Source organism: Nymphaea colorata, chromosome 1, assembly GCF_008831285.2.
Source record: "Nymphaea colorata isolate Beijing-Zhang1983 chromosome 1, ASM883128v2, whole genome shotgun sequence".
In the NCBI taxonomy this organism is placed as follows: domain Eukaryota; kingdom Viridiplantae; phylum Streptophyta; class Magnoliopsida; order Nymphaeales; family Nymphaeaceae; genus Nymphaea; species Nymphaea colorata.
The window spans coordinates 29,125,689-29,151,460 of NC_045138.2; the positions used below are offsets into that span (position 1 = coordinate 29,125,689).

A 25,772-nucleotide genomic window follows, 5' to 3' on the forward strand; every position below is an offset into this window, starting at 1 on the left:
TGGTTTCTGAAAATTGAGAGCCAGAGTCTAAGGATGGTAATTACTAATTAATAGTAAAAAGGAAGAATGAAATCAATGAGAAAAGTAGCAATTAAGTCACGCATAATGATGGGGAGCCAACCGTTGAAGAAAATGCTGGCAGCTTGCAGATACCAACTTTTTTTTTTCTTGTTTTGAGGTAGAAGCAATGGAATTGAGTACGAGCAAGAAGAAATATTTTACACCATCAACTCTTTTTTTTTTTTTCATTTCTCTCGGTCCAAAGCTGTACAGTTTATGCTCTCAGAGAGAACAGATCGGTCTTCAGAACAAGGGAAAGCGCGCCCATAGACGCAGGAGAAGAAGCGAAATGAAGAACGAGAAAGAAAGAAAGAAAAAGAAACATTGAGAGAATTACGAATGAGAAAGCCTGACTCAGTGGTACTGCTAGTAACCCCACAATGGAGTTTCTAGATAGCCGTTGCCGTCGAACCCGTTTTCCGCCGTCGCCATCTGGTCAAGGAACCCGAAGTCGCCGGAGTTGGGGTACCACGCCGCGATCGATTCCGCGGCCGCCGAGAAATTTGGCGGCATGTCATACAGGAAATTGTCCTCGAACGCCGATTGGTAGGAAAAATGTGGTGCAGGGGAATAACTCCCATTCAGTGATGGCAGCTCAGTGATATCCTCATCCCCGCCGATGACATCAAAGTCGTCCGTGTCTAAAGTGGCGGGACCTGCAGCCGACGCACTTGAAGTCGGTTCCATGGCAGCCGCGGCAGCCGCGGCCGCCTGGATGTCCCGAGGAGATAATGTGGCGGGCCTAGGGAGGGAGGACGACAACTCGGGGAAATTCAGTACCGCCGTGGCGCCTTTGATGCTCAGGGCGGCGACGTCGTGGGCCCTGGCCGCCATTTCCGGCGTGGCGAAGGTCCCCAGCCAGATTCTCGACTTCTTCCTTGGTTCGCGGATCTCAGAGACCCACTTTCCCCAGTTCCTCATCCTCACTCCCCTGTACACGGGGTGCTTGGTGTCCTTTGCCTTCTTCTTCTTGGTGTTGTCTTGATCCTCTGAATTAGGCATAGGCTTTGGGTGGTGGTGGCTCGGAGTCTTGTGAATTGGCTGCTGGTGGTGGTGGGAGGAGGAAGAGGCGGTGGAGGGGGAGCGTGGGGATGATGATGATGATGAGAGTGATGCTGTGCTGCTGGCTTCTGAAGAAGCTTCTGAGATGCTAGGACCTCTCATGGCGACACACCTTTTCTCTGTCTCTGTATGAGGCAAAGTAGAGACTTGTGTGGTGGTCTTATAGCGTGGAAAAAGTTGGTGTCCACCTTCATTTACGCATGTGGAGAGAGAGATAGAGAGAAGGTGCGAATTAAATAAACAATTTGAAGGAGGCACTTTAATTTTTTCGTCGTTATTCATCAAGAGGGTGTAAGGCCTTTATGAGAGAGAGCTTTTTTTTTTTTTTTTTTTTTTTAAACAAAGTTTGGTATCTCAAGAGAGAGAAAGAGCATAATTATTGGACTTTTAAAAAAGAGGGATATTCATTTATTTTTTTAAGTACTTAAGATAGTGCCATCTCCTTATAAAAACGTACCACATTTTGACCTACCAGTTTAGAAAATCACACTCGTGCTAATCAAGTATTTTACTAAGGTTCTTAAAGGCGTAAGCTTAATCTTATTAAGTCATAAAATCTAATTAGACATAAAAAGAGAGATGGCTGCTGAAATGTCATCTGTCCGTCAGATTTTATAACAACTTCAAAATCAACTGTACGAATTCTCATGTCATAAACTTTGATTTATTCATGATTATTTGTTAGGTATATACATTCTGATCACCATTTGTTATATATATATATATATATATTAGTGACCGAAGGGTGATTGTTGTTGTCCACACTTATTATTTAACCATTTAATTAGGACCGGTCATCTGATCCATATAGATGGTTGAGAGAAAAACTTAAGGAAAAAAATATAAACCAATACTAGATCACGAAAATTGCCATCAATTTTTTCTCTTAATCATCCATTATGTTGCATCAAACGATCCTGATTAGATGGTTGGATGAATTTAAAAAGATAAAGTTACCATTTGATTTATATATATATATATATATATATATATGTGTGTGTGTGTGTGTGAGGTGCACATCATACATCTTATCTAAATACTTCTCAATGGATCTAACCATATATGCAGTTGGATTATACATGTCTAAAACTTAATGAAAAATTACATGTTTCGGAATACATAGATTAGTTTATACGTAAAAAAAATTTCAAAATGTTCAATTTTTTAGAGCATTTTAGGATCTGATTATGCACTAAAAAAACGATACTTTTGTTCATTATTTTCTGGCATATATGGATCACAATATCATATAGTTTGTTTTGTAGAAAGAGATGGTAAGGTAAATTGCTGGCATATATATATATATATATATATATATATATATATATATATATATAGCACTATAAGTGTCGTTTTTTTTATAAATCAAACCTTGATGCAAATATTAAAATCTACAAGACTCCACGTTTGTAATATTTTAAAATTAATGTTCTTTGATTTCTCAGCTCATAAAATTCTACTTAGACATCAGTAACTCAAGATTTTTTTACATTGTTATATTTTCACATATTTAGCATTCACGTTTAGAGTTAAATTTATGAAACAATATCCTAAAACAGTAGAAGGCATGCATAGTAGCCATATTTCGGGTGATGTAAACTAAGAATTAAATATAAATTTGCTAGATATCTCTAGCCATCCGTCTATCCAGCTCCTCATGCTGTGAGGGGATGGATGACAGATGGTTGGTATATATATAATTTGTGGATTTCTCTTTTTGAAGTTGGATGAAGAGATCGTCTAGGCTCTCACAGTATATACTGCATCAGATTAGATGGTGTGTTCAGTCATATTTACTTGATGCATTGTATTAGGCAACCGTGATTAGATAAAACACAAAAATGGCCAGAGAATTTCAGCTCATCACACACAGACACATATGTATTAATTTGTGTCACACACACACATATATATATATGTTTGTGTGGGTGATATTTATGGTCATCCAGCTGGTTCATCTGATTTTTGCCCATTTTTTGAAGGACTTTCACGCACGAGTCTAAAGATCTCAATTCGATAGGTTTGTAAAATATATACGTCTAGAGATCCAATTTGCTCATTGATTTTTTGCTACTTCTGCTTTCTCCAATTAAATCTATATGTGACCTCACTGATTATAAAAAAAAAAAACCGGCTACATAAAATCTGACCAAATAGTTATAATTAAGGAGATTCTGGCCGTACCTAATACCAAAGTTTTGAGCTAATGACAAACGCATTGTAGCTCATTGACCTCTTAAGCACGCAACTAAAAAACTTGCTTCCATGTCACTGTCGTGAGATTTAAGCACGGTCTGCCTTGTAAACAGCATATGTAGCTAGATAATATACATATAAGGTTCAGAAGAGGACAAAGTGGCTCCCCGGAGGGGGTTCGTCCACTGGTTTGTGACAGTGGCTGGTAGGCAGCTGATTATTAGTTCGAGTAGCATGACCACCACTCCTTCTTATGCCAGCAACACTGGGCCAGTGTATTAGCTGACGCTTCCTTACCCAGCCGTAGAAACAGAAAAGAGGAACCTTATGACCAAGAAATTCAAAACCATTTTCTCTTAACGGTGTCCATTTAAATGCATTAATTAACTTGATACAAATTTCAAAAAGAAACAAAATTATTGCCTCCAGGGCTGGGCATCAGCCGGGCAGGCTGGCCCCCTTAATTTTCGGGCCGGGGCCGACCGCTAACTTCATTATGGTCAGCTATTTGGTTGGACTTCAATCCTTATTTGAAACTATTGACATTTTCTTTTCTAGCATCCTAGAAACCTTCGGAGATGCATCAAGAGTTTCTAAGGGAGTGTTCAGCAATAAGCCAAAAGTTCCTAAAGAACCGAGCCGGTTGCGTATATATATATATATATATATATATATATATAGAGAGAGAGAGAGAGAACGAACAAAATAAAAGATGTGAAGAGGTAGAGTTTAAATGTATATATTGGGCAGAAGTGCACCTTTAATTGTCTTTAAAAATTAATTAGGTTAGTTTAAGTGCACCACGAACGAACTTTTTTCAGAGAGAGAGAGAGAGAGAGAGAGAGAGAGCACCAGCTTCAAGAGGTGGGGATCTTCGTTTCTCAATAATATCATCAAGCATTGATGGATCTCCTAAATGACTAGGTGCATCCATGCATCCACTGCTACCAACCCTTGTTAAAACTTCTTAAATTTTCCATCCATGAAGCATGTGGGCAGATCACGGCCAAGAGCTAGAGAGAGAGAGAGAGTTTGGGGGGGGGGTCTAAACGATCTAGGTACGGAGATACTATTCTAAATTTCCTCATCCTTGTCAGTCTCTTAACCCAACCCATTCTCGAGTCCCAACCCACTCTCTAACAGTTTCAGTTTTAATCTCGAAAAAACTAAGAATCAGAATAACCAACTACATTAACAATCCCATTTATGAGCTATTAAAGATCCCTCACAATCTCAAAACATAACTAAATTTTTGTGACGTTACACTCAGAGAACATGAAAAACTGTTTATAAGAAGAAGAAGAAAAGGAATTACCATGAAGGGGTGAAACAGTAGCCCAAGAGATTCTGAGTGAGGGGCATGGGACCTCCTCTTGTAGTTTGATGAGTTGTCCCAGTAAACTTGTTCCTTTTCTTTATTTAGTGATGCTAAAGGTACGTGACTGATTCTCCAGATATGAGACGAGGCCAATAAATGAAGCCTGCCCGGCGCCAGCGAGCTCCATGAACCACCGTGTCGCCCGGATTCCATATCTCGACCAGTCCATGACATGCCACTGACTACATTGGCTTTATTCGGAAGAGGTATGAACTTATAGGGATGGAGAACAAAAGTATTCTTTGTTTTTTTCTAGTAACTATATTGTAACTTATATATATATATATGCATGAGAGGACAATTTCCTAACTGTTTTCGTGGGTTTTTTTCTTTTCTTCCATCAACTAAAAGTCTTTTATCTTCAGCTTATAATTACTTCCATGGCTCAACTGCTCATTGGTAGCCGCAGATTTTTCTTGCTAATGACAAGGGAAAATTTTCGGCATTTCTGTGATTGTGGCAGCTAAGTTTGCCGATCGACCATGCACCTGGGTGGTGCATGCTTGCCCTGTCCTATTCTCCTATTCCAATTGTGCAACCAACTCTAGGCAGTGGTGGATGCAGGTGTATGGTGTAGACCTGTGCGGGCAAATAGACACACATAGAGTGATTATTAATATAATGATGACTGAATCCATCTGCTGCTTCTTAAGAGTTTGTTTGGCAAACAGAACAGTATGTAATTGTTTTATAAATACGACCCAAAAGGTGAGGCAGATTCATGAAACACGTTAACTAAAAAAGTATCTTATAAATCTGTTTAGTATTCATGACACAATTACAAACACTTTCATTTACCAAGCGAGCCTTAAACATCTGAGGCTTAGAAGCATTGGTGTTCCTTAGCTAAGTACAAACTTCTTTCCTTCATATATAGGTATGAATTCCTTCCTAGCGATTTGGTGTGACTGCTTGTCTTCAAAATGGCATATATTGGTTATGTCATCGAAATTGGAACATGCATCTATTAGGTCAATTCAATGCATAATTGCCAAAAAGATAATATATATTTTAAAAGATAAAAGACAAAATCATTAGAATAATTTCAAAATAATTTTTTTTAAGTAAAAACGAATCAGCGTATGTATGCACTTTGATTTTATCGAATCGATTTGCCATGTATTTGGTTTCAATTGGTCAATTTGACAACAATATCGGTTTGCAGCAGCCAATTGAACATCTATTTTAGGATCCGATGTTACCTAAGGGACATACTATTATTTAAATACTTTACAAAGTTATTAAATAAAAGAAGAAAACAGTGCAGAATGAATCCTTTGTCTTCATAAACAAAGCAGTACGTACATAATCGACTGTACGTCCAGCGGGCGCTAATAATTTGAGATCTCTGGTCCGCACAACTTTTGGGTCAAAAGATCATCATAACCACTGCAAGCAAAGGGGCCATTTTCTGATCTTGGCCTTAAATTCACCATGACTAGGTTTCAAACAGTGGCCTTATGATCTCTATTTCGTTTCTCTAAATGCATCGAGCCCTATCGACTGGTACGTCTCACCATCTATTGTTAACCTTGAAATTAATTTTGTGCATAACTTCCTACTTGGAAGCTAGTCCGCAAACGCGGAGCCACATGTGGGCATGTATAGGCAATTGTTCATACAGTCCAATAAAATTTTCTTATTTACTTATCGGCGGTTGATATATATATATATATAACCCTCAAATTGAATCTCACTTTAGGTTTTTGCCAAATTTTTTTCTTTTACTGCATGCACTGGATTTGATCCTGGCCTGAACTTATCTCTAAACTATGCCTGCAACCCAATACCAGCAGCTTTAAGCAATGCATGCATCTTAGATTATGGAAAGGTGATTTTGTTTTTAAACCTTCCATGTTTGATCTTATAGGCAGTAGCAGAGCTACATATAGGTATGTGTGGCAGTTGCTCACACCAGCAACAAATTTTTTTATTTATTTTTACATAGATTTCTTATAATTATTTACTTATTTATATATATTTTTCCCTTTTAAAAGTGAAAATTTATATAGCAGTGCCGTATAGCCAAAATTCTGGCTCTGCCACTGCTTATACGTGGTTCACCTCCATAGTACCATGGCGTTTTAGTCATTTGAACACCCAAGTATTGAATTCAATGCTCGGTCCGAGAGCGTTAACTCACTTATCAATACTACAATTATTTTAGTGCATGTAGATGAAGTGGACATAATTTTTAATAATTGCCTTAACGAAAACACAATTACATATAGGAGCCCAACTCAAGGGTTGTAACATAACTGGTTGGGGCAGGGATCATATGGACGACACGTCCCCGCTTCAATTCTCATGAGTACTACTTCTTTGGTCTGCAAAAAGTGTGGGTGTTCCCAACTCAGCTCAGGAACTTAGAGGCAGGACGAATGGGCTCTTTTCTGGGCAGTAGAAACCCAAGGAGAAGTTTTCAAGATATGCAGCTTTGAAAGAGAAAGGAATGGGCTCCATAGATTACATTTGCTTTCAACTTTGATTGTTTCAAAGTGAAGGCACAAGTATAACACGTAGATACTAATTTCACTAATATGATGTAAACAATTTGCAGGAATGACCAAAGATCAAGTGCCTTTACCATCCGTGATATTCCCTCTTGGATTGTAGTGCTCTGACTGCGGCGCTTCAATACTCATCTGACAAGAGTGAATTACTGATGATGGGATGTCATGAGTTCAGAAATTCATGGCGGACAAACCTTGTCATGAAGGAGAAGCTAAATGTACTCTCTGGTAGCTCAAAAACGCTTAGCCAACTTTACCATTTATCGGAAGATGCCAATGTGCCGGTAATTGTAACGTTCTCTAGCTTAGTCATATAAACCCAGCTCCAAACAGCAACCTCTCTATAAATCTCTCGGTCATTGTTTGAGAGTGCAAGCAGATCCGGATATGTCTTGTGCCTGGCGGTGTGGAGAGTCTAAATAAACAACTTATGTTTAAAATCTGACTGCCTTCAAATTGCACTTTGGTCAGAACTATATTTATCTAGATCCACTCTAAAATACTGCTAGTGATACAAACGCAATCCGCTTTATCAAATCGAAAACGATTTAGAGATCACGAGGTCCATGGTTTCATTACCCTGGCTCAAGATCAATGAAATATTCTCAATTATATATAAACGCATCCCTTTGGTACCCCGTCCATGTGTTTGCCGTAGACTTTTGTGGACATGCTGTGGAAAAAAGGAAGCTCAAATAATGAGAACGAGGAAATTAGTGGGTTACAAACATAATTCAAAATGTAATTGGTATGTCATCAATATCTTGTCTCTTTGCAAACTTGAACCTTGGAATTTTCTTTGCCTTCTCGCATAATATTTTGTCATACATAGCTGGTAATTAGCCCAAACACTTTTTTGAGATTGAAAATGTCTTCTTCCACATCTAATGATTACAAGGTTGATAGTTTGGCTTTGATTGTTGATCTGGAGTTGAACATGGTGGGGCATGAGCAACCTGCATACTGCAATTAACAGCAAACCTTTTGGATGTACATTTACATGCATGAATTGGTTCTTGTATTACTCCTAAGAAAATGTCTTGCACACATGGATAAAATCTGCACTATATTTACTGTCAACCAAAGTCCAGTATCGTATGGAGGTGAAAGATGGAGAATATGAACTTTATATCAACCATACATCGAAATAGGATGAATCAGTATGTTGTCATTTTCTCGGTGGAGAAAAAATATTGCCACATTTAAATTATTGAGGGTCTGGTATTCGATTTTTGTGCGTGGCGCCGACATTATGATGTAACATTGGTGAAATTGGTGTTTCATGTGCAGGTTTTGGGAAAAGGAAGATTATCTTGTTCGAGATTCTTCTGATTCTTGAGGAAATTTGAGCATTATTGCTTCCTATTTCCTTTTCTGAAGAGTACTTTTTGGATTAAGACTTTTGTCGACTGAACAAGAGTTCAGTTGGCAGTTTTCGGAGGCTACCTTCATATGAGCTAATCATGATGAATCAAGACAAAGAAGTCCTTAAATTGTGCTCGTAAGGTACCAAATGGGCATCTACTCCATTTCTAATGCCGGTTATAAATATAACCATGGTTATAAAGAGTGTCGCCTGATGGAAAGGAAATGGTTAATTGAAAAAGGCGATTGTTCGTTCACTTTTTTTGAATGCCCATTTATGAGTTATTAGATACATCACATTCGATGTACTATATTAGTCCATACACAGCTCATATTCTAGGTGAGTAGGACCTGACAACTCACTATTTTGAAAAACAGGAGCGAAGGTGCCCCTCCCCAACTTCCCACCACCACCCAATTTGTCCTGCTCTTGGGGTTTCCCAGTTGAGTCAATTTCTGGGTAGGTTACGGTACATCCGTCAACTTAGTTTTACCCATTAGTCATACTATTTATGGTCCAAGGAAATAGTACCCACATGAATCAAACCGATAACATACCTTTTAAGTGCCACTTGCCTAAACACCTACGCTATGCCCCTTGGAAACATGCAATGCTCATATTTGAAAGTGCTTATATGCTAAAAACATTTTTTATTTGTCAAAAGATTTTCGAACTAATGATGTGTAATATAAAGATATGTTAACTATTAATTAATAATTAGCTAGTCAGTTTATACGAATTAATCTGATACAAGCACATAATAGTTTTATGTTAGCCCTTCTTATGAGCATGACCCAGTTCTTTACATGATGCACAGGCCAATTTCCCTTAGAAGCGGGCTAGGAGAACACATATTATGTACTGGGGGTTGTGTACGGTGTACCTCCGTGCACATAACCACCTCTCATCTGAAAGGCGAGCACTTGGGCAAGATTGTTTCTCACAACTATTTGTGACTCATAAATGACGTGAGTTGTCGGGCAACCATGAATTGGCGATGATCGATGTGGCTAGCTACTATTGGGAGAAGCTGCCATTTCAAAGAGGAGAGAAAGAAAAAGGGAAAAGTAAAGTCTCGCAAGTGAACTGGGATGCTAGAAGAAATTCATCTACTTGTAGGGCAAATTGGCTCACCAGTAGCCTCGTCTCGTTGCGTTGCACTTGGTAACAATCTAATTGTACCCTGTGCATCTCGTCCTTCTCAATTCACCAAAAGCTTCTGTAACTACAGCATGCGTTTAGTTGTTGTTGCACATTAAATTTATTCATTCAGAAAATATTTGATCATTCGAAATAAAATATTAATTGTGACAAGCTAAGGATTAACCCTTATAGAATGTCAAAGACCTTCATCATTATGTGTTAGATAACGAGCAAAAGAAATATTTGGTTATTGAATCGCGGAAAATGTAGTGAATAGCAGAAAAAGTAGTGCTTGGCCTGCCAATGTTCCCATGTGAAAACTACTGACTGGCACTTGATGATCATCGGGGAGGTGGATTATGGTAAGACCATGCACTCACCAGTCACCATAGCGGTGCCTTTACTCCTTCAGCAACTCAGACTTGAACCAGTTTTCTCAGAGACCAAAACGACCACACATATATACACACAAAGAGAGAGAGAGAGAGAGAGAGGAATCCATATACTTGGCCATCCTAACAGCACTCCTAATCCCATGATTAGCATTTCTCAATACCGTCAGCATAGCACCCTCCAAAAATGGAACTGAAGAATTGGTTACTGCACGCTACCCAATCTGACCAGTTGAGCTACCCATATAAGAAGAAGAAGAAGAAGAAGAAGAAGATCGATTCCGAACGGAAGTAGATATTTGCTCAATTGATTAGTTTAAATGCTTTCTTATGCGTGATCGAGTTCTTTGACTTCGTGAGAAATATTTTAGTGGCTGAGGAGGTTGCTTTAGCATATTAGTACTTTACAAAAATCAAAAAATGAAAGATCATCCTTAGCGAGGAGCTATTTTTTTCTTCTTTTTGCATGACTAGGGAAAGCAACCGGGTTTTTTTACATGATGAACTTGCAAAGATAGGAAGTACGTGTTTATCGTGCCCTACCTTGGTTGATTCTAGGCGTTCAACTTCAGGAGGTTCCAATGGCCATAATGGCCTTCACCGTTGGCTATTTAGGCGCAGAAACGAACAAGAAAACCACTTAAATTCTTAGCCAACCTATATCTGGATACATATTTAGTACAAAGAGTGTTCTGATTCAAGTTATTTTTTGTTCTGGCTGGAGCTGTATTTGTTCGGATTGGAGCTGTATTTGTTCGGATTGGAGTTGTATTTGTTTCTATCGGAGTTCCCATTCTTTGTTGTTTCTGCCTCTTTTGCTTTTTCTCATATGCTTTCCTTGCTCTTTCAGGTGACAACAGGCCATGCTCCATCATCCTGCCAACGGAAGAAGCATTTAGTACCTCATAGCTGTTAAAATTCTTCACAATTGATCGTGACAATTGGCCCTTGTGCTCATCAGTCTAAATCTATGACACGGTGAGATGCTATCTAGGGGCATGACATGGACGGCATGGGCCAAACATGCTTGCAAGTATAGATCCATCATTTCAATAAATTTTAACAGTTTAAAATACATTCCATGATAATCAATAGGCATTATTGCATTCACTAAGTGAATGTTTTTCTACTTAATTCATGTCCCTTATTCCTATTACTCAAAAAAGATGTCCATGTCAGCCTGCTAAATCATACTTATCTTTGTGATGAGACCAAAATATTCTTTAATGTGGAAATGACCAGCCTCGCTTCTCACTGTTACTAAGACCATGATGTTGCATAAGAAGCATTCTATGTTTGGTATGTTCACGTTATTAATGCTACTTGCTGGAGTGACTTGTCTTCTCCAAAGATATGCTGCAAAGGAACTCTACCAGATGCTTTATCAAGTGAATTCCAATGCGAACAACCATATTCAAAGAGATGAGTGTGGTGCTCCTGGAGATGATGAGCCAAAGCCCTAGTGGCCTTGTCGAGGGTATTGATCACCAGAAGCAGCCAGACAAAGCTGGAAAACAAAGCCCTAGCAGCCTCTTAGTCTGTTTCATATTTCTCTTGGTCTTTGGCACAAGTTATCTATTGGTATCCCTTTTCTTAGTTTCTTATTAGAAGTTCTATTGCGTGGCGTAGAAAGAAGTAAGCTGTAGAGGAAGCTTTATACAATAAATATGTTCGATAACCCTTAGGGTTGTATGCTTCTTGGAGTAGCTACAGAGATAAAGTGATTCAGTGGAAAAGTATGACATAAAGCAAAACATTAGAGAACCACAAGTTATGACAAATAAAGCAAAACATTGGAGCACTACAAGTGTGCAACAATCACGCAAGTTAACTCATGTTGAATTGTATCTCGGACAACTTTTCTGAAGCAATGAATGATCTACGCCAATACTAGTTAGCAGTAACATGACACCATGCATGTCACGCCATAGTCTTGCTAAGAGTTTCCATGCTAAAAGCTAGAACCCACATTTCCCCCCAATGAAATAAGACAAAAGAAAGGGGACAATTTGTAATAATCATAAATAAAATGGCCAACCAGAAGAACTACACATCTGGTATGGTAGCTGATACTTTACTTGATAAACAACACATGATCATGAAAAAACCAGGAAAAGGTCCATTAAGGAGATCCTTGTCAATAATTCATGTTTCTCCTTCAGCATAAATTCCAATAATAAGTGAATGAGGGAGTTTGTTAAGAAACAGAAAGTTGGATTTTATAGAGTACTCAGTTTTTCAGCTCTGGTATTGGAATACATAGTTGCAATGTTGCATTTGATGTTTGACCAACCATGTCACTGGGTTCTCGGCAGATCCATGTGTAGTCCATTAAATAAAGCATTGTCAATATTAAATTTTCATTTTCTTAGATATCTGATCCGCCACGTATGGGACGTTCACTGGCTGTTACTCTACTTATATGATTGAGGTCCAGGATGTCATGTAAAAGACAGCCAAAATCTGATACTTTGAGCAACGGAAAAAGCCAGACCCAATATACATCTCAGCACCGAATCATTTTTGCTACGACCGTATCTTGTAGGTGACCAATTAACAAATCGAGATAAACAAATTACAAATTGAGTGGAGAACATGAACATTGAGAAGCATAAAAGACTCTTCTCTAGTAAGTGAAAATGTGACAAGTAGCTCCTGAGAAGGTAGTAAAGGAGCACAGAGAGATGTCATTATAGAGCCCTTTTTTGTGCCTTATCTGTTTCTATTTCATTTTGAAATATTGTGTATAATATGTGAATGGAAACCACATCCATCACTTGAGAAAAAACAAGAAAGAAGAATTAGAGGCAAGAAGGAAAAAGTACTATATTTTTCACAGAGCTGCTTCTCCTCAATATCATAGGATGTGTGGCAGCCCAATTGAGAAAGAAGCCCACTAAACCATGGGTGGAGCCAGAAATTTTTTTGTATGGGACACTAAGTATATAGTTAATAAATTTTCAATTGATTGTAGGGCAGTGACCCGAGTCTCTTGGGGCAACCTTATATAATTGGACCCAGGTCCACCCAGGTCCAACCTACTGAACTAAAGTCCTGCAGAGACCCCACGTATCTCCGCCCCTGCACTAAACAGAACTTAAATCTAGTAGATCTGTCAGTAAAACAGCTAAGAACAAATAGCATTTAGCACAAGGCCATTTTCCAAATTTATATTGACCATCATGCAAATAGCACAAGGCAATCTACTTTTCAAATGCAAGAATGACCTTGGATGGCAGAACTGATCAATTTTACCAACCGAGGGGAGTCAATCAGGATATGATGCATTCAGGCTGACGAATTGCCTATTAGATCAAATTTAGGATTCAAAATGCTTACCCAGTCATGGCAAGCAACAAGAAAGTGATCTGCTCCATGTGTTTTATTACAGAAACGATATTTTGCACCAAGCATACTGATGTAGTTTTTCAAATATAGTGCTAGAAATTTCTGCCTCGTTGCTCCAGTCGTATTTGTTGCACTTCGTAGCTTCAGTGCACTATATGGCAAGTAAAACATGTGAGCTCTGCTTGGATCATTTGCAGACAAGTATTTGCTCGTTTCCATCAGTTTCATAAACCATCCTTCCGAAGCATAGATTCCCGAGATATGGTTTATGAAAAATGGGTGATCCTCCATCCTTGTAGACGTAGACCTTAAATATTTTTTCCATCAACTCATAGCTCCTGCAGATGGTTAGACCACGAGGCCGATATTTTCAGTATGAAAATACTCTCTACCAGTAAAAAGGTTACATTTTACAGGCAAACACTATAATGGAGAAAAGAAAAAACCCTAAGTAGCTGATTGGTTGCAGAACTGAAATTTACCGTTATTTCCTCACAAGCACCAATACAAGCAAAAGCAAAGCATCCAAAATTTTAATGTTACGAAAGAGAATGTCTAGATCTATCTTATGTAAGACATTGATGTATACTATTATGCCAAAGATGAAGAGGTGAAAATATGAATTAAGGCAAACAACTGAATTATAGTTGTTTTTGGACTATGGTTCTATTTAAATATTCATATGTTCAATAGCGTGCTTATGGTCCAAACCTTGTGATTAGACTGCATGTTCCCCATAGTCACACGCACAGGGGGCAGTTTCCAAGATGTCAGAATCTCTCTTCACACTCAGAATATTGGAGACTTCTCCCTAATCACCCAAAGAAAATTATCTGCTGCTAGATTCCAAAAGACCGACGTCGCCAACGGCTTCAGCAAGTTTTGTAAAATTATCAGGTGGGGAAACTTCTAAAAAAACGATGTTGTCAAATTTTGTGTCCATCTTTTTAGGCAGAAGATTGTTGGTATTTGACAAAGAAGATGAAAGCTCGCTCAAGTAGGAAAACGTATAGAGCTGAAGGTCATGCCTGCTGTTTGGTTGGAGGGAAAGGAAGGAAAAGGGAAGGGAGAAAAAAAAAAAGGGAATAAATCTAATCCTTTTAAAATTGGAGGGATTGGGAAGGAAAGGAAAAGTCTATCACTTTTTACTGTGTATACCCTTTCAACTTCGCCCGCAAAAGAAACATCAACCAACCTTGCCTGACTCTTTCTTTCCCTCCTCACTGCTGGTTAAGACTTCGACGGGCGCCGAGCCTGTCACTCCACAACGGCCCCTTTACCAAAATCAATTTTTTGTCATTTTTATGTCATCCAATTAGTGTACCTGAAAATTTGTTTGATTGATATAAATTTTTATCATATTTGTTATTATAGAATGAAATGTCAAATGTGTGGTTTCTCTTTTATTGAATCACAAAGTCAAATTAAATATATTTTTATTTGAATGATCAATTTTTGAATGTTATGGATATTATTGTAAAGTATTAAAAATACTATCATTTCATTTCCTTTTTATCCAAAGAAGTTTTATAATCATCTTTTTTCTTTCTTTCCTTTCCATTCCATTTCTTTCTCATTCTTTTTCCCTCCCTTTCTTTTCCTTTTCATCCCTCTCCCTCCATCAAAACAAAGCTTTAGAACAAGAAACACCATGGCACCAAACATTACACCTGTCTTTCGTATGATCCGAACTTTCCTTCTTATCCAATTTGAGATCCCCATCCTTATACACCCTCAAATTATTGGCTCTCCATTGCTTCGAAAATGAAACGAAAGCCTCTCAACAACGCCAAGTAGTTGACAACAAAGAGTGTTAAGTAGTCCAAAGTTTATGCATTGCACGAAAAAATCGAAATACCCACAAGGAATCCAGCAAGAAAAGGATCATAGTAGATGTTTACATCAGACCAAAAAGAAGATCATTTATCCTGTAAAACCGACATAAGAAAATCCAGACAGCAGGTTAGCCCCTTTTTTCCAGAAATTTCCTCTTTGTTCCCATTGAAAAGTACCTGTGGCACCCCAAAACCCTCGTCTTCTTCTTTCTACTAGATCATCATGTTGTAGTTTGGTTGCAGTCTAATTGTTCCGGCGGCTCTCCTCTCCTGTCCTTCATTTACACATAAAGCACCTAATTATTCATAATTTTCGGAAAGCCGCCTAACTTGCCAGTTATAACATTTAGGTGCGGGTTCTTTGAGAGCCTGCTCCTGTCGACAAGTCTGTGCAGGAAGTAAATTGTTAAGGTTAGGAATTAGCCTAGTCCGACTAATTAAGATCCGACATTTACATATATTAGTTTCGGATTACTATTGGATTTCAGGGTCAATTTGTGCAGTACGTGAATTCTAACTCCGATGGAAAATGGCACACTGAATCTGAATCAATTTGGTCACTGGATCCTATTTTCTTTACTAAATCCAACTAATGTTATTTGGATTTGGGTCAACCGTCAGTAAATGCAGCCACTCAAATTTGACTATCATCGGTCCAGCATAAACAGATCCAACCTAACCGCTGACAGACTAGAATTCTCTAAAGTTGCCACCTATGTGGGTCTAAAATGTATAAAGGCAGGTGTCTAGTTTGATTTATGTTGGCGTTATTTTCCTGTCTTAAGGTGGTAGAGTGCGACATCCAAATTGAAAGGTACAATGTTGCAGCTGAAGACTCCAAAGGCAGAAGGAATGAAGAGGCCTTCGAACCTTTTTCGAGCGGTGAAATTAATAACTCTTGCTCACCCGAAAAGACTCGTTGTCTATGCATCCCTCGCTGACCAGATATGATATGCTAAACCTAATCAATGAAGTGATTGCTCTGTCACTTTACATACGTAGCCTGCACTCCAACTGTTTACATGTATTTATTTACTAAAATTGGAAGACCAGTTTATCAGGGAATTTATGACTCAAAGTAGTAAATTTACATTCCGCTTCCTGCTTACGGAATGAAGCCAAAGATTCGAGGCCTCGAGTTTGGTAAAGTGACATTTTGCCATCTTGTCGTTTCTAATCGAGGAAACATCCCTCGAAATCTTCCCGAAAACAGAAGAAATAAAACCATTCCAAATCTTCTCTGATCTCACAAACATACACTCGGCTTCAGTTTGCGCAAGAGGTGGTGCCCAGTATAGCACTACACCGACCCCTTTGGCTGTCGATGTTTTTATTTTCAATCTCTTTTTTTTATTCAAGTTCTGCCAATCTCATTCATCGTGCAAATAAAGCATGAAAAAGACTTCAGTTCACTCTCTGAAATATACAGGAAAACAACAAGACATATACAATCTAGAAAAAGGAAGCGATGTAAATAGATTCAATGAGACTGAACATGGCGCGGTCTTCGCTGACTGACTTCTTAGCATGCAAGCATAACGCAGGTCCTTTTGAGGCTCCCATCTTCCAACGTCAAAGCTCTGCAACTTCTACCCTTTTATCTGATATAATCGGTTAAGCCAAATTGAATGAAGAACCATATGAAATATGTCATACTTGACAGGCTTTAGATGCCACAGGAAGTGCTTTTGAACTCTTTTCACCCCTGTCTGCAGCATAAGATACTTCTTCTCTGGGACTGATTGACAACAATATTTCCTTCAAACTTGGGAATGTCCTTCTCAGGTATAATGACTGAAAAAGCATCCCAATTTAGGACTTCAAAGAAAGGTGGAACGAAATTGTCTGACATAATTACAGGAACACACACATAGTAACCTCTAGGACAGATGCAGTACTTGCTAGATTTCATGTGTTCTATGTAGGAAACTTTGCTTGCGACTCCACGGGGCATAGCTACATAGATTTTCATGTCAGTATCTTTCTTCTCCCATTGATTAAGCAAAATGGGTCTAAGATAACCATGCATTCGTCCAGCAAAGAAGGTGAGGATTGGCCTTTGACATGCAGGCTTACCTCCAACATCCCTAAGAGGATTTTGTCCAGAACGAATGTTCGTCTGTGGAAAAGAAACATCTTTACCCAACTTGAAGAAGCCTTGTGAGACATCTGCATTGCATATAGCTTTTATTGCATTCTTTCGAAGTTCACGGTGCAACTTTGTTTCAAATGGTCCTTGAGAATCTAGATGAATCAGAATGATATTTCAAGGAGAATTGCCTCAGGAGGTCAAGAGAAACAACAAGGCTATGTTCAACTGACAATAGGGAACAAAGTATATACCCAGTCATGGCAGGCAACAATAGAGTGATCAGCACCTCCAGTTCTATTCCGGAAACGATATTTTCTAGCCAGCATGTCAACGTAGTCTTTTAAGATACAGCTAAAGGACTTACCCTATGTGAATTAGGTACATACAGTAACTCCCGCATCATGGAGGAACTGTAGGGCATGTAAAACATGTGAGTTTTTCTTGGGTCCTTGACAACAAATCTTCTGTTCCCTTCCATCTGTTTCATAAACCATCCCTCAGAAGCATAAATGCCCCTGAAAAAGGGTTTGTGGAAAATGGGTTTGCTTCCTTCCTTATAGATATAAACCTTGAACATTTGCTCCATTAGTTCGTAGCTCCTGAAACAAGGACAACAAAGTTCTTATCATCGACATGAGGGCAAAATTCTAGATGCAACTAAATTTCTTTAGGGAAAATAACCATAGTTTCACAGCATAATCTTCGAGTATCAGCTATAGATAGGAGGAACTTCAAGGAAGAAAATTGCATGTTTAGTTCAACAGCATTTGCAGCAGAAATTTTTTCTAAATCGCAACAGGGACCATGGTGCGTGACATTTGAAATTCTAACAGCACACAACTGCGGTTTTCAATTAATGTACCATACTGCAGTAGTTGACTTATGTTAGACCAAAAAAAGAAATCACATAGTTATAGTCTACTCTTTGAATACATGAGAAACAATGGTGGAAAACACTGCATAGACTGTCTAAGATTTTTCTGAACGCTCATTAGAGACGGTCATGGTTTCAAAATGTCAATGAGATACAACTAAATATTCAGTTAATCTAGCACTCTGCAAGTTTAACAGCATATAATTTCATCAGGCAAAGATAGAAAAACCAGAACTGCTTTAGGCATAACAAAAGATCCTAAAGCATGAAACTTCAGATCTTTCCGTGTCGTGAATATTACATCTTGATTGCTATTCTTTACCAAGAATTCATGATGTGAAAAACAATCGGAATTCTGAATAACCAGCGCCAGTTGCAGACAAAGGTGTTAGTCATGTACCTCTTGAACATGGAGACATTACGCAATACTGGTGCATAAAGATCGCGATCGTTTCTTATCATAGGTGCATTTTGAATTTGTTTCCTTGCAGATAATAGCTCCTTGTCCCGTGGCGATGGCCACCGAGGTCTCTGCATAGGGAAAACCAAGTATGAGGAATAGATTCATCACGACGGCATCACGCATGGACGTGGATTATGCTGTTGATCCATACCATAGAACCAGAAGGAATGCCATTCCAATCAACCATGTAAACGCTCTCAACAATCTTATTCCTCATTGTTAGGCGTGGAGTTAATGGGTCCATGGAATCGGGTCAGCAGCTCCATCGTCTCCTCCATGCGCTCCCTGTGAGCTTCCACAGCAGCCGTTACGTCCTTGGAAGTCACCTTGTATTTGTTAGCCATAGCTCTGATACCAGTGTTAGCCGCCTGCTAACAGAGGGCTATTACTCCTGCGAAAGCCCAGCCTTCACATCGGTCCTTATATATACTGCGGTCCAATACATGGGATGGGTTTATTAAGACCTACCATCTACCCGACCCATTCCTAACAGACTTCACGCAGGGCAGATCCTGCCACCGCTGACCTGACTCCATGGACCCATTAACTCCACGCCCAACACTCATCCAGTGCTTTTGTCTCGGCTCATTGATAATCACTAAACCACCATGTAAGGCATAGCAAGTGTTCGTTTTGGAGCCTAACTCTACCTTTCTCACCCCCATGGATGATGACAAAATGGGAACAACTGGGGTCACTAGCAAAGTTCCTTTGATTTTCCCATGACTTCGTCACTCTTAAAAGAAACGACTGGACATGATTCAGCAGCCGGAACAGTAGCTGCCCCTTTTCCATCTACATCCTTTCCTTCTTCTCTCTGTTCCTCTTGGATACCTCCATCCATACTCACAACTTCAGTTTCCTCCACTTCATCGTTAAAAATAAATGTACGATTAGAGTTACCAGAATCACTGAGTCCAGGGTTATAGGCACATGGACTTTGCTGTCAGGAAACAAAGAGCAGAAATTACTCAAATAAGAAATACTGCAAGATTGGAACACTAGCAGAAATGTTCCCAAGATAACAACCACCAAAGTTAGCTTTCTGTGTTCCATTATGGGTGCTTCCTTGTCATCTGTACAGCAACCTCCATGGAGCAAACAACCCCAAAACCTTTCCCAGAAGAGGGGAAAACAATAGTCATACTGCAAAAAGCAATCATGATCACAAAAAAACCAACAAGAACAAAATGTACAGATACCCATTTCCTAAAACAGTATAGCGTGAGACAACTACAAAGAGAAAGTGAAGGACAAACCTGAAAAGAAATCAGGGCTGCAATGCAAACTGAATCACTCCAACCACTGCAAAGATCAAAGACAGTGAAAAATGAGGATTTAAAGATACTCATTTCAGGAAAATTGTGGACGATATCCGCTACAGATGCATATTGAAGAGTAACCAAAGCTGCTTCCTTTAGATATTCTCGAGCCCCAAGTATGCTCACGAAGAATGAGTCGACTTTCTTACTTCAGAGTTCAGACCCCTACAATCTGGTCCTCTAAAAAACATTAAAGAGAAAATGGAGGTCGTGGTAGGCAGTGGTGTGCCCCACTCATTGGGAAAGGGTCGTTAACCTCATCTCCTCTAAAATCTGTCCCTCTCTCTTTCTAGATCTCTCTCTGAGTGCCAGGCCTGTCATGTCGTTGGCCCTGCCATAAAGTACCTCTGTAAGAGTTTCCGTACGCCATTTCCGTTCGATCAGTGCATCATACTTAGGAACGACACCTGAAAGTCCAGTCACTAGTGGAACTGCACTGGCGGTTAACCGCATACTGCAGATCTCCGGATTCTGGTTACGTGGGAAGGGTTGATAAACATTTCAAGAGTTTTACACTTCGACTCAACTCTTGATCAAGAATATTGGGATAAACACTTACGCCTAAAATTTGGGTTCGCAGGTTTTTTAAATCTTATTGCCAGTCCACTGAATGAGAATCATGCTAGAAATCAGACCGTAGCAAGTTGCCTTTGAGTGTTTTACTGCTGGAACAATTCAAGTATGACCTACGATACACAGAGGAATGAGAATAAACAGAAAAGAGAGCACTTTCTCTCACCCTGACTCACACCCTCATCATCATCACCTTTGACAGCTCCCAATGTTTGTCCGGTCAGTGTTCGAGAGGATGCAAACGTTTGCAGGAGGATCATCATTTTAAGAACCTCAAATATGGCTTCTGAGTCAAATTTTTTGCACCGTACATTAGATTATATAAAGATTTAAAAGTTAGATGAAAATTTGACAATAGGGAAAGGCAAAAGGATTGTTTTTTCTTCATAGCATTAGATCCTATCTACATATCCAAAAAGACTTGATTAAAGAGGCGCTTCTTATGCTCTTAAATCTCAACCATGGAAAGCAGATAGCTGGGGCGTCCTGAATCTTGCAGTTGAATACGCATTTGGGAGCATTATCCAGCCAGCATATCATCTTTTCTTTGGTCTTCCCACTGAGAGGCTAGATAAGATTCTTTATTTACTTCATCTGCACACGCTTATGCAACTTGGTTCAACAGATTCTTCAAATTTCTAGTACCTGATCATGCTTATTGAAAAATGACAATGGAGAATCTTTAAGGTCTTCAGTTTCTATCCAATAAAAACTACTTTGCAATTGTATGGCTCTCCTAGGAGGAAAACAGTATGTATAATATATCATAGAGAGAGTGAACACCTTTGTTCAGGGAGATCTGATCAGTTAAATATTGTGGAAAAAACATTAGCATCTGAGCTCTTCTCTGAAATTTATCTCCTTGAAATTAAGACCGGTGAAATAAAGTGTTATTTAGCACATAATGAACTATGTGAAAATATATTTCTCAGCATGTTTTTTTGAAACGGAATACAAATAATGTCTTCATTTATTACATCTACCGGCCTGGGGAAAACATCAGCTCAATAATTAGATTTTCTAAGTCCTAACAATAATAAATCAACTTCTATCAGCCCATTTTCTTTAGCCAGCTGAAGATTGTTGTTGCATGCTTCAAACTCCCATCGCATTTTATTTCTCCATAAATTGTACTCTGGCCACTGCAATGCCTTCTCACTTCAGTTTTGCTTTCTTGGGTTTCATAATCAAGTCATCATCATCATCATCATAATCAAATATGCTTCTCCTGGCCTTCAAGTCACCATTTTTTGCCATAGGTGGTCTTTGGGAGAGCTCGGGGTTTTGCTTCATTGTGTTTACTTTGGTTGGAGCTGAATTTGTTTTGGCTGGGATTGCATTTGCTTTGACTGGAGCAGCACTTGTTTTGATTGGAGCTGTATTTGTTCTGGCTGGAGCTGTGTTTGTTCTGGCTGGAGCTGTATTTGTTCTGGCTGGACCTGTATTTGTTCGGATTGGAGTTGTATTTGTTTTTATCGGAGTTCCCATTCTTTGTTGTTTCTGCCTCTTTTGCTTTTTCTCATATGCTTTCCTTGCTCTTTCAGGTGACAACAGGCCATGCTCCATCATCCTGCCAACGGAAGAAGCATTTAGTACCTCATAGCTGTTAAAAAATTCTCCACAATTGATCGTGACAATTGGCCCTTTCTAGCTTGTTGTGCTCATCAGTCTAAATCTATGACATGGTGAGATGCTATCTAGAGGCATGACATGGATGGCATGGGCCAAACATGCTTGCATGTATAGAGCCATCATTTCAATAAATTTTAACAGTTTAAAATACATTCCATAATAATCAAATAGGCATTATTGCATTCACTAAGTGAATGTTTTTCTACTTTATTCATGTCCCTTATTCCTATTACTCAAAAAAGATTTCCATGTCAGCCTGCTAAATCATACTTGTCTTTGTGATGAGACCAAAATATTCTTTAATGTGAAAATGACCAGCCTCACTTCTCCCTATTAGTAAGACCATGATGTTGCGTAAGAAGCATTCTATGTTGGTAGGTTCACATTATTAATGCTACTTGCTGGAGTGACTTGTCTTCTCCAAAGACATGCTGCAAAGGAACTCTACCAGATGCTTTATCATGTATTTTCCAATAGAACAACCATATTCAAAGAGATGAATGTGGTGCTCTTGGAGATGATGAGGCAAAGTCCTAGTGGCCTTGTCGAGGGTATTGATCCCCAGAAGCAGCCAGATAACCCTGGAAAACAAAATTTTGGAGACAGTGTTTGGTAGTTCAGAAAGGAGACTAGCTTGACACTGTAATTTTAATTTTGCATCATGGCCTCTAGAAAGGGGACCACGATTAAAACTCATAGTCAGTAGAGCCAACTAAAATATCAGTGCAAAAATTCGGCGACAACCAGACTGTAATGTTCTTGGTTCTAGCGTCAAAAAAGACAGCAAAGTGCTTCCTTCCCAAAGATGTCCACTTTCAATCCCCATTAACAGACACGCACGTCAAGGCAGAAACAAACTGTAAGGAAAATCAAAAGAAAGAAAACAGACCAAAATTCTGCCATTTCACTCTCTGGTCTCTGTTTCATCAACGATTCGTAGAAGATCCTCAACGGTTCCCTCTGCTCAGAAGATGAGGGAAGGGGCAGTCAGTAATTGGCAGCATACTCAGCCTTTTTAACCCCAAAACGCAACCGAAGAAAAGGGGAAAAGTAGAAAACAAAGTTAAAGGACAGATCCCCGCAAAACTGTAAGAGATCATTATACCTGTTCAGGTGGATCATATTTCTGGCCAGGCAAAGTGTACACCTTCTTCTCTGACTTTGTCTTCACAGAGCTAACGCTTTTGGAAGAACTCCCAGAAGTTTTGCCCTTGATCTACAGAACAAAGAATTATCAAACACCAATCATGAAAAGGACCAAGAATCATCAAAATCCAACCAAACGGTAAACAAAAACCACCCCTTTATAAAAGATCAAGACGGTACCTCTGGTTTTGAGACATTATGCACTGATTTGCTCTTGGCATCTCCACTCTGCCTATTTGATGAGCTCTCCACCTTCTTGTTGATGACCACAACTCCCTTTGGCCTTACGGAGCCATCATCCTTGATTGGTGGCCTCAATTTCACAAGATTTGCTCTGGCCTCAGCAGCAGCCATGCCTGGAACTGCCCTACCTTACGCTTCTTTCCTGATGCTCATTACCTCCAATCTACCTAGTCAATCTTCGGACGACCTACAGATCGGTGCGGGAGCCGAATCTGTTCAAAATCGTTCTAGTTCTTTTTCCCCTTTTCTATTTTCCGTGCTTCTTTGACCATGGCATGTTTATATAGAGAGAGAAAGGGGGATGGCTTGGACTCGGAGTCATCATTTTGAGAATTTCTTTCTTCCCAGTTTTCATTTGTCTGGATAAAAGGGGAAAAAAATAAATGTGGGTTATCCGTTTACCTGCTTTGTAACCACTTTTGATGTGTAAAAACGGAAAAAAATGCTTCATGTTTTCCATTTGTGGCATGATTTCGCCTCCCCATTTTTCTTCCCTCTTTCCTAGCTGATGACCGCATCTATGTGTCTGACGACACGCTTGGCCGTGCAATCCGGTCTCTTGGTCAGGTTCTTATCTCTTCTCTGCTGCCACTTCCCACGTTATCCTATTCTTCAGGTCAAATCTACCGCAGTTAATTCATCAGAGTACCGCTTTCATCGTGTGCGGCGCTCGGTCGCCTATCTCGAAGCGCTTTGGTCAGTGGCCGTAAGTAATGTCTTAACGAACTTTTATGCTTCGAGGATGACTCCACTGTCAAGGGGCGCTGATGATGACGACGATGATTTTGAGGATGACCTTTTTTTAGTTGGTGAAGATCACCGTGTGAATCCAACCTGGTTGATGCACTAGAATCAATCATGTTAGATCCTGATTTTAGCGTCAAAACATATTTCCTTTAAACTAAAATTACTTTTTCGTGTTGTAAATGACATCTCTACGAGCCAAAACTAAAAGTGGTTGCTGCTTTTTCAACCTTACGACATGGGCTCATGGGCGGAGGAGCCCATTGTATTAGACAACGTACATGAAGGGGCTTTATTCACTCTGGTGGTCGAATACTATCTACTCGTCCGGTTCATGCTTAATCTGAAACTTTAATTTGCGATTACATGTCAAATTTGATTAACTTTCAGCATACCAAAGGGTATATTTATATGGTTTCCAACGCATTTTTTTTTATGTCATCGTGGGTTGCTTATATTGTTGTTCACCAACAAAATCCATTAGTTGGCACAACGGCTTGGGGTTCTTAGCGGTCAATCTTCAATTTCAATCTCTTTTGTTGCAGAAAAGAGGTCACCAACACACAAGTTAAAGCGCGGCAATGAGGGTGGCACTTTAAATGCCTTGATATTAAACTTGATTATTTCGCACTCCAGGATTCATGTGTGACACTCTATCTGAGCATTCAAACTAGGCTCTTAAGTCGTTAAGCTGGAGTAAAGTATGAACTCAAATTCCAATAGTGGGTATAAACTGGTAGGCAGATTTGGCTTAGCCCCAAGTTGCCATTTAAAAAGAAAAAGTTAAAAAGAAAGAAAAGGGAAAATATGAAGCCACCACCCAATGTGCCAGTTCAACGAGGACGTTTAAAATTTTGTTAAGCCCTTCACCACAGGGTAAAAAGAATGATGATTGGACGCATGCGTAGCTCAGGAACGTTAATTGATTCCCTTGTATAAAAAAGAATAATACAACGAAAAAAGCATGCTTCTCTTTGAATCCTCTCATGTTGGCCATGTTTACTTTTCTTATTCAGCTTCAAAATATATATGTTAATTCACCTGTGCTCAATCAAACTGATATCTTCTTCCACTATATATATATATTTGATAATCATGTCGGAATACTCGTTGGCTTTGATATTTGTTAAGGACGTATATTTTTCTATTTTTGTCATAAATTCAACAAGAGGCCCAGGCGTTTCATGACAATTATTTTTTTCAGATGATTTGTTTTCCTTGTGATCGATAAGAGTAAAAATTGCATGAAAGATGTGTCTGTCCGCCCCAAGGCGGACTTTTCCTAAGTTTTAGCCATGTGAGTTCAAAATGTATCATTCATTTAGTGTACTTTGTAATATTTTTCAACGTTATCAAATGCCCCCTAATCAACATCGTTCTCTAAGTAACT

General features: G+C 39.2%; 4 protein-coding genes and 1 pseudogene across 5 annotated transcripts in view; 1 reads left to right on the forward strand and 4 right to left on the reverse strand.

The window, feature by feature from the left end:
• Positions 1 to 216: 216 nt before the first annotated feature.
• Positions 217 to 1,298, reverse strand: LOC116264484 (ethylene-responsive transcription factor TINY-like). Its single transcript, XM_031644754.2, has one exon. The coding sequence runs from the start codon at positions 1,222 to 1,224 to the stop codon at positions 427 to 429; it is 798 nt and encodes a 265-aa protein (XP_031500614.1). The 5' UTR covers positions 1,225 to 1,298; the 3' UTR covers positions 217 to 426.
• Positions 1,299 to 16,781: 15,483 nt separating this feature from the next.
• LOC116246258 (probable glycosyltransferase At3g07620) overlaps positions 16,782 to 25,772 on the reverse strand; it is a 56,154-nt gene continuing 47,163 nt past the window's right edge. The window contains exon 6 of the mRNA XM_050077120.1: positions 16,782 to 16,887. Within this exon, the coding sequence (XP_049933077.1) occupies positions 16,883 to 16,887 (5 nt within the window). The 3' untranslated portion in view covers positions 16,782 to 16,882. The remainder of the gene's footprint in view (positions 16,888 to 25,772) is intronic.
• On the forward strand, positions 16,922 to 17,167 carry LOC116253452 (uncharacterized). Its single transcript, XM_031628276.1, is given in 1 exon segment — positions 16,922 to 17,167. A coding segment is annotated over 1 exon segment (246 nt).
• Positions 17,445 to 20,367, reverse strand: LOC116253443 (probable glycosyltransferase At5g03795; annotated as a pseudogene).
• On the reverse strand, positions 21,520 to 24,165 carry LOC116253436 (uncharacterized). Of its 2 annotated transcripts, XM_050077136.1 has the most exons (5): positions 23,576 to 24,165; positions 23,355 to 23,465; positions 23,139 to 23,209; positions 22,057 to 22,187; positions 21,520 to 22,014 (listed from the first exon to the last, which is right to left on the reverse strand). In XM_050077136.1, the coding sequence occupies exons 1-5, from the start codon at positions 23,747 to 23,749 to the stop codon at positions 21,773 to 21,775; spliced, it is 729 nt and encodes a 242-aa protein (XP_049933093.1). In that variant the 5' UTR covers positions 23,750 to 24,165; the 3' UTR covers positions 21,520 to 21,772. The 2 variants fall into 2 exon arrangements, with proteins under 2 accessions (XP_049933093.1, XP_031484114.1); XM_031628254.2 differs by having other exon boundaries at positions 21,520 to 22,187; positions 23,576 to 24,155.